The sequence below is a fragment of the Onychostoma macrolepis genome, chromosome 04 (assembly GCF_012432095.1).
Source record: "Onychostoma macrolepis isolate SWU-2019 chromosome 04, ASM1243209v1, whole genome shotgun sequence".
Lineage (NCBI taxonomy): Eukaryota > Metazoa > Chordata > Actinopteri > Cypriniformes > Cyprinidae > Onychostoma > Onychostoma macrolepis.
In genome coordinates this window covers 10,151,872-10,164,015 of record NC_081158.1, presented here as the reverse complement: position 1 = coordinate 10,164,015, position 12,144 = coordinate 10,151,872, and the positions used below count along the sequence as shown (strand labels likewise).

Genomic DNA, 12,144 nt, shown 5'->3' with positions numbered 1-12,144 from the left:
TAGACATGGTTTTGCATGTAGTCCTCATACATGCCATTTATGATGGAAATAAAGATATTTAGTATGAGATGTTCATGTTGCGCTAGCATGCGAGTTGTATTGGGGGGGGGGCACTTTAAATGTAGTCACCCTAGGGCACTACACTGTGTTAATCCGGGCCTGATATTCACATGTGTAAATAAAACAGTAATTGTTCCCTTTAGACTGGGGCTAATGTGGGGCCCAACTGGGCAACACATATAAGACCCATATTGGTCCCACTTTATGAAGGGATGTGGGATATAGTAGGGCCAGGTATGGGTACTGGACTGGCCTCACATATGGCGCTTTTCCACTGCATGGTATGGCACGGTACGGTTCACTTTTGGGGGGTTTTCCACTGGGTACATCACCTGGTACCTGGTGCTTTTTTAAGTACTATCTCGGTTGAGGTTCCAAGCGAGCCGTACCGTTACCAAAACGTGAAAACGCTGCTGTTCACTGATTGGCCGGAGAGAATCTTCATTACCTGCGTCATTGAACTTGCAACACGAGACACAAAAGACCCATTAGATTGAAATCAGCACAGCCCGTGAAGGATCGAACGCGACTGTTTTGAACGAGCGCACCTTTTTTTAACAACCAAAAAATGGCCGTTTTGTTGTCTGTTGGGGAAGTCAAGTCAAGTCACCTTTATTTATATAGCGCTTTTAACAATACAGATTGTGTCAAAGCACTTTACAGTATCAAATAGAAAAATAGTGTCAATAATGTAAAATGTCAAGATTAAACACTCAATTTTCAGTTAAAGGCATTTTGTTGTTGAATTCAGTGATGACATCGTCCAGCTCGGTTCAGTTTAAAAAGTTTGAGCATCATGACCCTTAGCCGGCTGTCTGAAGCGGCTCGAAGGGAGGCCCCTTGGGGGCCCCTAGGACTTGTCCCCGGGGGTCCCCCTAACCAGACCCCTGTCCCCTTCAAATAAATAAATAAATAAATGAAAACTTATATAAATATGATTCATATTTTTTGTCTTGTCCTCGTTATCGTTGAGAGAACCTAATTCAAAGATAAAAGCTTATTTTATGATGATCAGTGAATTAGGTGTACCAAACAATCACTAAGCAAAGAAGAATCAAATATCTAGCCTAGGGGTGTGCGATATAGATAAAAAAATTATATCTTGATATTTTCTGGGATTTTATCAATAACGATCAGACAATGTTTTGCTGAGTGTGTCGCGCTGCAGGACTTCCGTGGACAGCTGACTCCTAAAGTTTTTGATATTCTTCATATTCTGCACGGTCAGTTCACAGCAGTGACGGAAATTAAGCTTTTCCAACAAGTTTAAAGTGATTTTTACCCTGTATGGGCATTTTTACTTTTATAAAGCCATTTTTTTCTAGAAGTGCATTATCTTTTGTGTAAAATTCTTATATTTAATCAATAAAGTCAATTAGAATAATATCATACATTTGGGGCTGTTACCAAACAAATAAAATCATTATCAACAAAATTCATCTTTGCAGTGCAGAGGAAACACAGAAGCTGCATCTGAAGAGGCATTTAGAGGCTGTTTAATGCAGGACATAAATGTATTTAACCTGCAATTACAAATGCATAAATAACGTTTTGATATTTTAATCCTAAAAGATATTTGAAATTATTTTAAAAAATGAAAAGATACTTTAAATGTGAAATTAAAACCGCCAGTAGGTGGCAGCAAGTCACTGTTAATTAGTGAGTCATTGCGATTGAACCGAATCATTTAAAAAGTTGATTCATTCAGGAACAAAACACCGTCATGTTGCTCAGAGACGCAAAACAGTGCTGTGGCTGTGTTTGGAACCATTTTTGTTGCCGAAATAGAGCAAAAATAGGCAATATGCTGTCAAAAACGTAAGTCTATTAATATTAACGTCTTTTTTCTTGAACTGATGTATAAAATCAATATCACATTTGTGAATTTTATGAAAAAAAAAGTACTCTTCATGTGATATTGATTAACTGAAATAATATAAATATGTACATTTTCTGCCCACATATCTTGAATTTTGGGGGCATTCTAAATGCATCTTATTAGACTAAATCATGCAAATTCAGCGATGACTAATCTGAACGCCTCTGATTGTCCACTGCATTCCTAAGCTCAACAGAATTGTGTGCGATTGGTTATAATGAACAACGCTTTAAAAACACGTAAAATTAAAATACGATGTAACATGAGCAGGTCTAAATTTAATACAGCAATCGAATTGTTTCATTTAATTTTGATTTTCACTATTTTCATGTTTTAAGTATTATAGCTTTATTGAAAAACCAGGGGTCTTTTTCGTGGCAACAACACCTAAATATAATTTCATGTATACTGCAAAATTGTGTGAATTGATTGTTGTTGTTGTTTTTAGTTTGTGACTCAAGGTCTAATTTTATCGACAGACCTTGTTTATCGTGTAATAGTAAAATAATTGTTTTTGATAAAGCTCTTTAAAAAAATCCATCAAACAAAAAAAATGGTTTGTTATAGAAAAAAGACCCTTGATAGATAGATGTGGGTGAAATACTTTCATTGCTAGTTATTTTCAGCACATGATTAAACAACATGGATTTAAATATGTGTTTCAAGAATTCAACTCTGAATGCTGCCTATGTGTTTTATTACTTGCATGTGAATTTCAGCGCACTTTTGTAATTTTAGGATGAGGGCTTTTATTTTGGAGTGGAGCTGTGACGTCATGCGGCTGCTGTGTTTCTCGGCTGAGGAAAGATCAGTGTTTTGAAGCATTCAGCGTTAAAGTCACAGCAAACCGTTCAGGTAATTTCATATTTTTTAGGAACTGTAAAAGAAATGCTTTATTATTGAATGTAACATTGTAATGCATTATCTAACATCAGTGCGCGTTATTTTGTGCGAGTAAAGCGCGTTATTCACACGAGAGTAACAAGGTGCGTCTCGTTTTGCTCATTTTATCACGAAGCAGTTTGTCACAGAGTTCAGTCGAGAAGAGAAGACCAGAGAAGCAGAGCTTTTAGAAACTGAAGCAAATGATTCGCTAATGATTCAGTGTTTCCGAGTCAATCAACTGAACCAAATGATTCGCTAATGATTCAGTGTTTCCGAGTCAATCAACTGAACCAAATGATTCGCTAATGATTCAGTGTTTCCGAGTCAATCAACTGAACCAAATGATTCGCTAATGATTCAGTGTTTCCGAGTCAATCAACTGAAGCAAATGATTCGCTAATGATTCAGTGTTTCGCTTGATTCACCACATGATGTCTAATAGTTTAAATGAAACGAGAAAACACCGTTTTAAAGGGAATGCTACTTTTAAATTTTACAGATTACAAAATAATGCTTTAAAAAGTATTTTGTGTCGTATTTCGTTAGATTACTTAATTTTAGTAACATAATCTAAATACTTTGTGATACCTAAATTAAGGGGTATATTAACTTTGATGTCTTGTTTTAATGTTAACCACCTCTAAATAAAAATGGGTGGCATTTATGCACTTAAAACAATTATAAGTGAATATATGAAATGTTTAGTTTGTGTTCTTTGTAGTTCAGTAGTCAGCGCACTGTTAAGGGAGTCAATAAGACTGACAGAAAGCTGATTGAGATGCATTCAGAGATTTAGTTTGTATTTTACTTTCTACTAATTGTTGTTATTCTAAACATACCATTATAAAGATGGCGTTTATTAAAGAAGAGAGTGAAGACATGAAGATTGAAGAATCATTCAGAGTCAAACTTGAAGATACTGAGGAGGAACAAACAAAGATGGTGTTTATTAAAGAGGAGAGTGAAGACATGAAGATTGAAGAAACATTCAGAGTCAAAAATGAAGACAGTGAGGAAAAAACAGGTTGGTTTCATTCTCAAAGCTGAACTTGCTCATTTGATTCTTATTAAAATGTCCAGCTCTACAGAAGTGAATGATATTTTTAAAGAATGAGTGTCCTAACAGGGTCTTTCCTGAGTCAAAAAGGGTCTTTGGTGGTGGCAGACGAACATAATCATTCACATTCTGCCCATGTGAACTGCGAGCCATTACTGATAATAAATCTAAAATAAATGCAAAGAAACCTTTTGTAATATTAAACATCCACTGCTGTGTTTGAGTAACATCTTCGCCTGTGAGATGAGTATTACATGTGGACCTCTTTTGAAAACTTTAGTATGCTTTTACTATCACAGTTGCCAAGATCATGAATAGCGTTGACAGAGCATTATATTTATATCTACTCCCACTGAGTTTATACTGTATCTCACAAGTCTGGCTTCATTTCTCAGAATTGTGAATTTGTATCACAATTCTGAGAAAAACTCAATTGTGAGATGTAAACTCGCAATCATGAGGAAAAAAAGTTGCAATTACCTTTTCTTTTTTAATTCAGTGGCAGAAACGGGCTTCCATAGTTTCGTGTTCTTGCTAACTGCATATATATATCACTTTTTAATTTCAAGCACTTTTCAACTAAACAGAATTGTTTTCCAGGTATTCCAGACCTTACATTTCTAAAAGATAAATTTAAGCACTTTGTGTGAACCCTAAATCGCACAATATCCACCTTTGATCTCATACTGTATGTGGCTGACCCACTACAAGATATGAGAACTGTCTGTCTTGACCACAGGTATTTCACTCCTGCCTTCACTGCAGGTGTTTGGCATCTCAATAGAGCCTATTTCTTGGAGCAGTGTAAATAGCATCATTAATTGAGTGCTGGTTTTGGTGCTATTGTTGAACTGTAGTGATTGACAGCTCCAGTGATCATAAAGAGAGTTCTCTTTGCTTACTTTCTTTATATATCATTTTTTGTGTAATTGTAAAATTTGTGTAACAAATGTAACTTTGTTTTCCATTTATTGCTTAAAGGTGCAATAGGTGATTGTCTTCAGAAACATTTTTGTTATGCTGGTTGAAAGTGTCTTCACATCCTGATAGCAATCACAAAGTTAATTGGTCAAAATTTTGTATGTATTAGTATCGTCTGGAAGGCGTAGGACCATAAAATGTTCGTCTAGTCAAATTGTTCGGTCCGAGCATTATGATAGGCTGTCCTGCCTGCCTGTCAAATATGTATTTGCATACCTCTGTTTGCACAGACATGATACGTCATCGGCACGTTCCAGCGAGAATGAAAGGCATTATTATTGTAACGTTATGTGCTTTGTACTGCAAAGTTTTCTCACCGGTGAATGAGACATGGGGTAATCTGACAGCATTGCATTCAATCCTTACTAGCGCTGTCTCTCATCGTGTTGCAGCTTAGTCTCTGGTCTGCCTGAGCGCGTTCATGTGTTTTGGAGGAGGCGCGACTTTGCAAAGTGATTATTCAGGGAGGGTGGGGATCTTGCTTTCAAAGCTAGCTTGCTATCGCTAGCCTTTCCAAAATCGCCTACTCTACCTTTAAAGCACACTTTATCAAAGTACTTCGATATCACAGCAAAAACTACTAGCCTAAATAATCAAGTTTAAATATTATTAAAGGGATAGTTCACCCAAAAATGAAAATAAGGTCATTAATTACTCACCCTCATGTCGTTCCAAACCCGCAAGACCTCCGTTCATCTTGGGAACAGATTGTAAAAAAAAATTAGTCTTAACCCATTTAATCCCAGATTTTTCCCAGACATGAAAATATCCAAATGATGTTCATTAGTAATCCTTTGAAATAATCATTAATTATTTTTAGAAATTTCTTTGGAAAAATGTGTGAAAAATTGTGTTTTATGTTTGGTCACAATAGTGACCGGTGGGATATGGAGAGTACTGAAATCACATATTTCTGCAGTCATAAAAATTGTTATATATCTTAGTTCAGCTATTTTAAACAGTTTGATCACATTCTAGGGTTGCTATTATGCATAAAAACATTATGCAACATCGATATGAACACTGAGATAAAAAACAAAAAAATTCAACCATCACCGCATTTCAAAATTGTTACTTTTTTCTAAAATATAACATCAAATTTTTAAATCAATGCTACGAGTATTACAACATCATTATAGTAAACATTTTCTAACATTTGAATTTTTTATTTAGTGCAATATTTTGTCATTGCAACATTTTATTGTCATTTTCACTACCAACTGCCATTGGATTAAAGTTCACTGTTATCCCACCGGTCACTATTGTGACCATCAACATGTTTACTCACTCTATGACCACACTCAACAAAACTGAATATATGCAAATGCATATATTAATACTAGACATCCTAAAAATAATGTGTACCAAAAGTCTTTGTCATATCTTTATGTTAACATACTTTACTAGCCTTTCGTTTTGGAGCTTTGATGCATCCATCATCTGCTCAAGGTGCAAACAGGAAATAAACTGCTCTGGTCATGTGACAATTTACACTAATTACGTGAAACTGCACATATTTAATTGAGACCCTTTATTTTTTCCATATTTGCAGGAAGTGCACTAAAACATCAGTCAGTACGGTTTGTAGAGCTTTATAAATGGAAAAACTTTTTTACAGCAACTATTGTGACTGGTGGGATTAAATGGGTTAATTGTAAAAAAAGAAAAAAGTACTGTACTGTTACATCCATCCATTGGGATCTAGATGTGTGGAGATTTTTTTTTTGGTCTTTTGTCTTGTCAGAATTAGTACACAAAAATTACTAGCCATCCCATATTTGATACCTTTAATACACTTTGCTAACTTGGAGAGATGTGTAGTTTGTTGAGGTTGGAAGAGGTTGAGTAAGAAGAGGTTGAGTATCATTGCCATGATAGTAAAATATAAGGACAATGACTTCCAGGGTAAGCATATAAGAATAAAAGAGGACCTAATACTGAGCCCTGTGGCACTCCATACTTGTGTGATAAAACATCTTATTCCATGGTCTGTCTGAATTCTGGATTCTGATTGGCTGGCAGGTATGCAGTAAAATCGTTTAGTGCACAGGTAGTTCCAAGTCAGTTTAGTTACTGTTCTATATTAATGCGCTGTTTTAATTGATGCACACTAACCAACATGCATCGCTCACTCGCACACACGGAGAGAGAGAAAGAGAGAGGTCAGAGATCACAGATTGTGCTGCACACACACACAAACTTGTCAACGCTTCCCCGTGAGTTTTATTAGTAAAATAAAAGATAGATACTAGATCGCTACATTATATTCCCCAGCAACGAGGTGGTAAAATCGCTGTTTTTGAAGTAATTGTTTGTAGAGAGAGATGTGCAGACGCAGCAAGCAGGTACACAAAACTGTCATCTCTCTCTCGATAATTAACTGAAATGCATGCTATAATTCATTTATTTCATCTCTGTATCTGATTTGAAGCGGGCAGAATGCTAGAGCTAACGAACGTAAGTGACGAAAATAACTGTCATTTTTACTCATTCGGTCAAATATTGCGCTGCAAAGAGCAATACTAGTTTTAACTCGTCTATAACTTGGCAAATGACCATGGAATGAGCGGGATAATCAATGGTTAGCTGTGCATTACAGGATTTAGCGTTGGGTGGTTCTTTGCCTCCATGTCATGCATTAAAGGATCTAGCCGTTGATTATCCCTTACATGTCATAGTCTGAGTTGTTGAAAAATCTAATAACACTTGTAGAAAGATGCCATGACCAGATGCCAAAAGTTATTTGTTTATAAATTTAATAAGCATAAACAATGAGGTTTAAATCCTGACTGATAACAAATTAAAGAGTAAACAACATGGAGAAGAGGTTCTGAGCTTAGTGGGTATTTCATTCAGCATACATGCCTAAATGTTTGATGTCTTTTGTTTTGTCATTGTTAACTTGTATTTGTCTCTTTTCACTTCAGACCTGATGGCGATGAAAGAGGAGAGTGAAGAATTGGATGAAACACAAGAGAAAGACCATCATGATTTCACAACTGGAGAAAAATCATTTAGTTGCTCACAGACTGAAAAGACTTCCTCACGAAAAACAGCTAAAAAAAACAAAACTATAAGTGACTTCTCCTGCCAGCAGTGTGGAAGGAGTTTCAGAACAAAAGGAAGCCTAAAAAGCCACATGAGCATCCACACTGGAGAGAAGCCTTGCACCTGCCCTCAGTGTGGAAGATGTTTCACTCGACATGGAAGCTTTAAAAGGCACATGAGAATTCACAATGGAGTGAAGCCGTACACCTGCAAACTGTGTGGAAAGAGTTTCACAACAGAACTTAACCTAAGGTATCACTGGAACAGTCACACTGGAGAGAAGCCATTCACATGTGATAAGTGTGGAAAGAGTTTGGGACACAAAACAAACTTTAAACGGCACATGATGCTTCACTCAAGAGAAAACTGTTTCACATGTCATCAGTGTGGGATGACTTTTACAGACAGTAAACTCCTTGAGAATCATGTCAAAAGTCACACTGGAGAGAAGACTTTCATGTGCTATCAGTGTGGAAGGGATTTTACACTTAAAGGAAACCTTCAGACTCACATGAGAATTCACACTGGAGAGAGACCTTTCACCTGCACTCAGTGTGGAAAGAGTTTCACATCTAATGGAAACCTTCAGACTCACATGAGAGTTCACACTGGAGAGAGACCTTTCACGTGTCTTCAGTGTAAAGAGAGTTTCACGTATCAAAGAGACCTGAAGCGTCATTGGAAAACTCGTTGTAGAAGTGCATTGCAGTGCACTAGGGTTAGGTCTTACGACACTATATCAGCTGAAGTATCACGATACCAAGTAGTATCATGATACCCTACAGCACTGGTCTGAAACTCAATTCCTGGAGGGCCACAGCTCTGCACAGTTTAGCTCCAACCCTAATCAAACACCTGATCCAGCTAAATAAGGTCTTCAGGATCACTAGAAACGTCCAATCAGACGTGATTTGGAGCTAAACTCTGCAGAGCTGTGGCCCTCCAGGAATTGTGTTCGAGACCTCTGCCCTACAGTATTGTGCTGATATAATGATTGATTTATTGAATCCTTTAACTGATCTGTTCAAAACAGGAATGAAGCAAATTAATGTGTTTATGAATGGCTCAGTGAATCATTCACCTAATTTCAATTCAATTTTAACTTTGTTGGAATTTCTTCCAAAACTTGTCTTGCATCCCATAGCGTTTACTGTATCAGATATCAGTCAAATAATTTTATACTTTGTTTATTGAGTTTTCCTTTTTCACCCAACGAACATAAAGATACTGATAAACACAGGGTACAAGACTCTGGCTTTCTCTATCTTCTTTGGAGCTCCTATGAAATAGCAAGATAGTTTTTGAAACTCTCATTAGTTCTTAAAGGCGTGTTGTTTCTTGGAAATGTCATTCTGTTTTCTGGGTACCATCCTGTGTGCATTTTCATATCGGTGGTAACCTGTGTAACCTTTAACATTTTTCAGGAATGCATGGGCAGGTGCATCACAAACCATTGAAGAGAGTTGAAAAAGTTAACAACACATTTAAATTCAAATCCATTAGCTAATTAATTTACTTCAGAGATGTAGTCTTCAAGATTCAGCTAGTGTTGTAGGTTTACATGTGCCACAAAATAAACCTATAGTCACTGGTTCCTCTTGTTTGATATTTTGCAGCGTTCCCCGAACTGATGTTTATGTCCGATCGATAAATGTCAAACGATTTTATCCGTTACGTCTCACCAGCTGTTACCCTACCTAAACTGAATTAAGTTCAGGACCAGGTCACAGTGACATGACCTGTGAAATGCAGAAGGTAGAAGTCAGATAGAAATAGAGACATGGTTTGTGGTTTTACATCCTTGGAGCAAAAACAGCAAGCTCTGCAAATCTTCAAATATCACTAGGCTAAATATCATATCAACTCTTACTGTGCGTTCACACCAGATGCGACTTGCGCGAGTAAATCGCGCTATTCACGCGTAATTGGACGCTTGAACATTTTGAGTTTACTCGCTTCATTCGCGCGTGACATTCACTTCACAACAGACGCGAATTCGCGTCATGGGAGGGGCTTCTGCCAGGCGAACGGCTCCTGTCTCGTTGTGAAATGGCTGACATGGATAAAATACGGCGAATAAGCTCAATTTAGCTAGCTTGTAGTCTCAATATGTATGTGTGTGTATATATATATATATATATATATATATATAGCTCAAATTGTATAAAGAGCGTTTTTTACAACTTACCAGATTGTCCAACCTCCTCACTCACTTGCTTCCAAGCAAAATCCTTTTTATTCCTGTTTCTGTAAAAGTACAAAAATGTAGGCTATCATACATTGGTAGGGTGTCCACAAACAGCGATGATTATTTTGTCCTCCATTATTGTTTGGGATTCCCTCCACTCGCTACGTTGTAATCACGTCACTACTAGAGCAAGCTCCTGATTGGTTAACGCGGCGCGAATTTTCGCCAAAGTTCAAATTTTTCAACTTGCACGATTCGCGCGATACGCGCGTCAAACGCCCGAAACGCTCAATTTGCGCCGCCGAATGTCTATTCGCGTCTTTGCATTGACTTAACATGTAAATCACTCGCGCTTAACGCTTCATTCGCGTCTGGTGTGAACGCACCTTTAGAAGGGAGCGCTTAATACCAAGAAAATTAAAGACAAACCAAGCAACAACCGTGCATAGATAAAAAATACCTTGCAAAAGCACAAGTTTCCATCATCCGGTTCAGACATCATTAACATAACAAGATGTACCTTTTTATATGTTAAACGAAGGAAAAAATATATTACGTAGATCGTTGTTTTGTCAAATGTAACAGGTACTGGATGACCTATATTAAACTTCAAGGAGTATTCTAGAATATATAAGTGAGTATAACTGCTACACAATTAAATGTAATATTCAGGAATTGTAAATCATAGCTAAGAGAATCATAAGATGAATATGCTTGTAAAAATGTGACCCAGCCTGTGAAAGCCCAGCTAAAGTCAGTTTTTTTATGACTTGCTGTTTTCTACGTAAAATCATTCCTCATAAGGTAAATAACATTCTGTGAAAATGTAACCGTGATATCTTTAATATTGACTGAGTAAGGCCATGTCAAAAATTTTAATCATAGTGAAAATAATGGTTGAAATCAAACTTTTATGCTTGTAATCTCATAATTAGCTTTTGAGACTTTAGCCTGGATTTCACAAACAGCGTCACAGATACATAACTGAATAAACTGATCGAATATAGAATATATGAAAAGATAATAAAACATATTCATAAGAGAAAATGTGTATATTCCCACAGAGCAAGTAGGAAGTTGGATCGGATTCATTTTCTGATTCTGATTCACTTTCATCAGGAACACTTGCCATAATGACATCTTCAGTCTCGTCGATATGAGAGAGACAGTCCATAAATGTGTCTAAATCATTAATTTGACATTGGCAGGTGTTATTTGAGTCACTCTGCATGCAACCCAACTCCTTACCCTAAGTTGTTGCTTGTACTGTCTGCAGGTGTTGATCCACCTTTGTAACAGCTTTCTTATGGTCACATAAAGAACGAAGGAGATCCGTTCATCCAAGAGCAGAGCTAAGTGGATTTGAACTGAGAGTCAGTAACATACAAACAAGAGGAGTGTAGATTAAAGATACAAGAGGATATATATCAGCAAAATATTATTTTTATGACAAGTGCAACACAGTGTTTCTCGGCCACTAACAGTCTCTAAATATACTTTTAATCCTCGTCGCCACTGTAATATATTTTGATAGGAGGTGGATTTGGGAAGAGGAACGACAGACGCACGCTCTGCATGATTACTTGTTTTACTGAGAACTCACGCATGAGAAAAGCCACTCGGGGCGTAACTCTAACTAAGCACATCTATTATTATTACAATATAAAACCAGAATGTTTTTCATTTGTATACACCATAAAATCATTACATTTTTGATACTGGTCTACTTGCATTGTGATTAGTATTCAGTTTCAGTTATTAAATTTAATAGATAATCTCTCTGCAACAACAAATTTAATTTTGGTCTACAACTTTATGATTTTGAAATATTCAACAAGTTATTTCCAGTCCTGTAATTTGAATATCAAGATACAGAAGTTACAAATGCTCTAATTTATCATGACTTTACAATTTTACAGTTGCTTACATTTAGATATAAGATTATATATAAAGTTCTCTTCAGTTCATCGTATACTTCATTATACATTTGTTTTCTGATGTAAATCCTGTGGTTTTCGCGGAAGACTTTTATTTTGGTGTGTCGAT

The 12,144-nt window shown here is 36.5% G+C and overlaps 1 protein-coding gene across 1 annotated transcript; it reads left to right on the top strand.

Annotated features, from left to right (window-relative positions):
• The first annotated feature begins 2,570 nt into the window (after positions 1–2,570).
• LOC131538773 (gastrula zinc finger protein XlCGF8.2DB-like) lies at positions 2,571–9,594 on the top strand. The gene is made up of 3 exons (XM_058772883.1): positions 2,571–2,794; positions 3,674–3,848; positions 7,790–9,594. Exons 2-3 carry the CDS (start codon positions 3,674–3,676, stop codon positions 8,683–8,685), a joined length of 1,071 nt encoding a protein of 356 aa, XP_058628866.1. The 5' UTR covers positions 2,571–2,794; the 3' UTR covers positions 8,686–9,594.
• Positions 9,595–12,144: the final 2,550 nt, after the last annotated feature.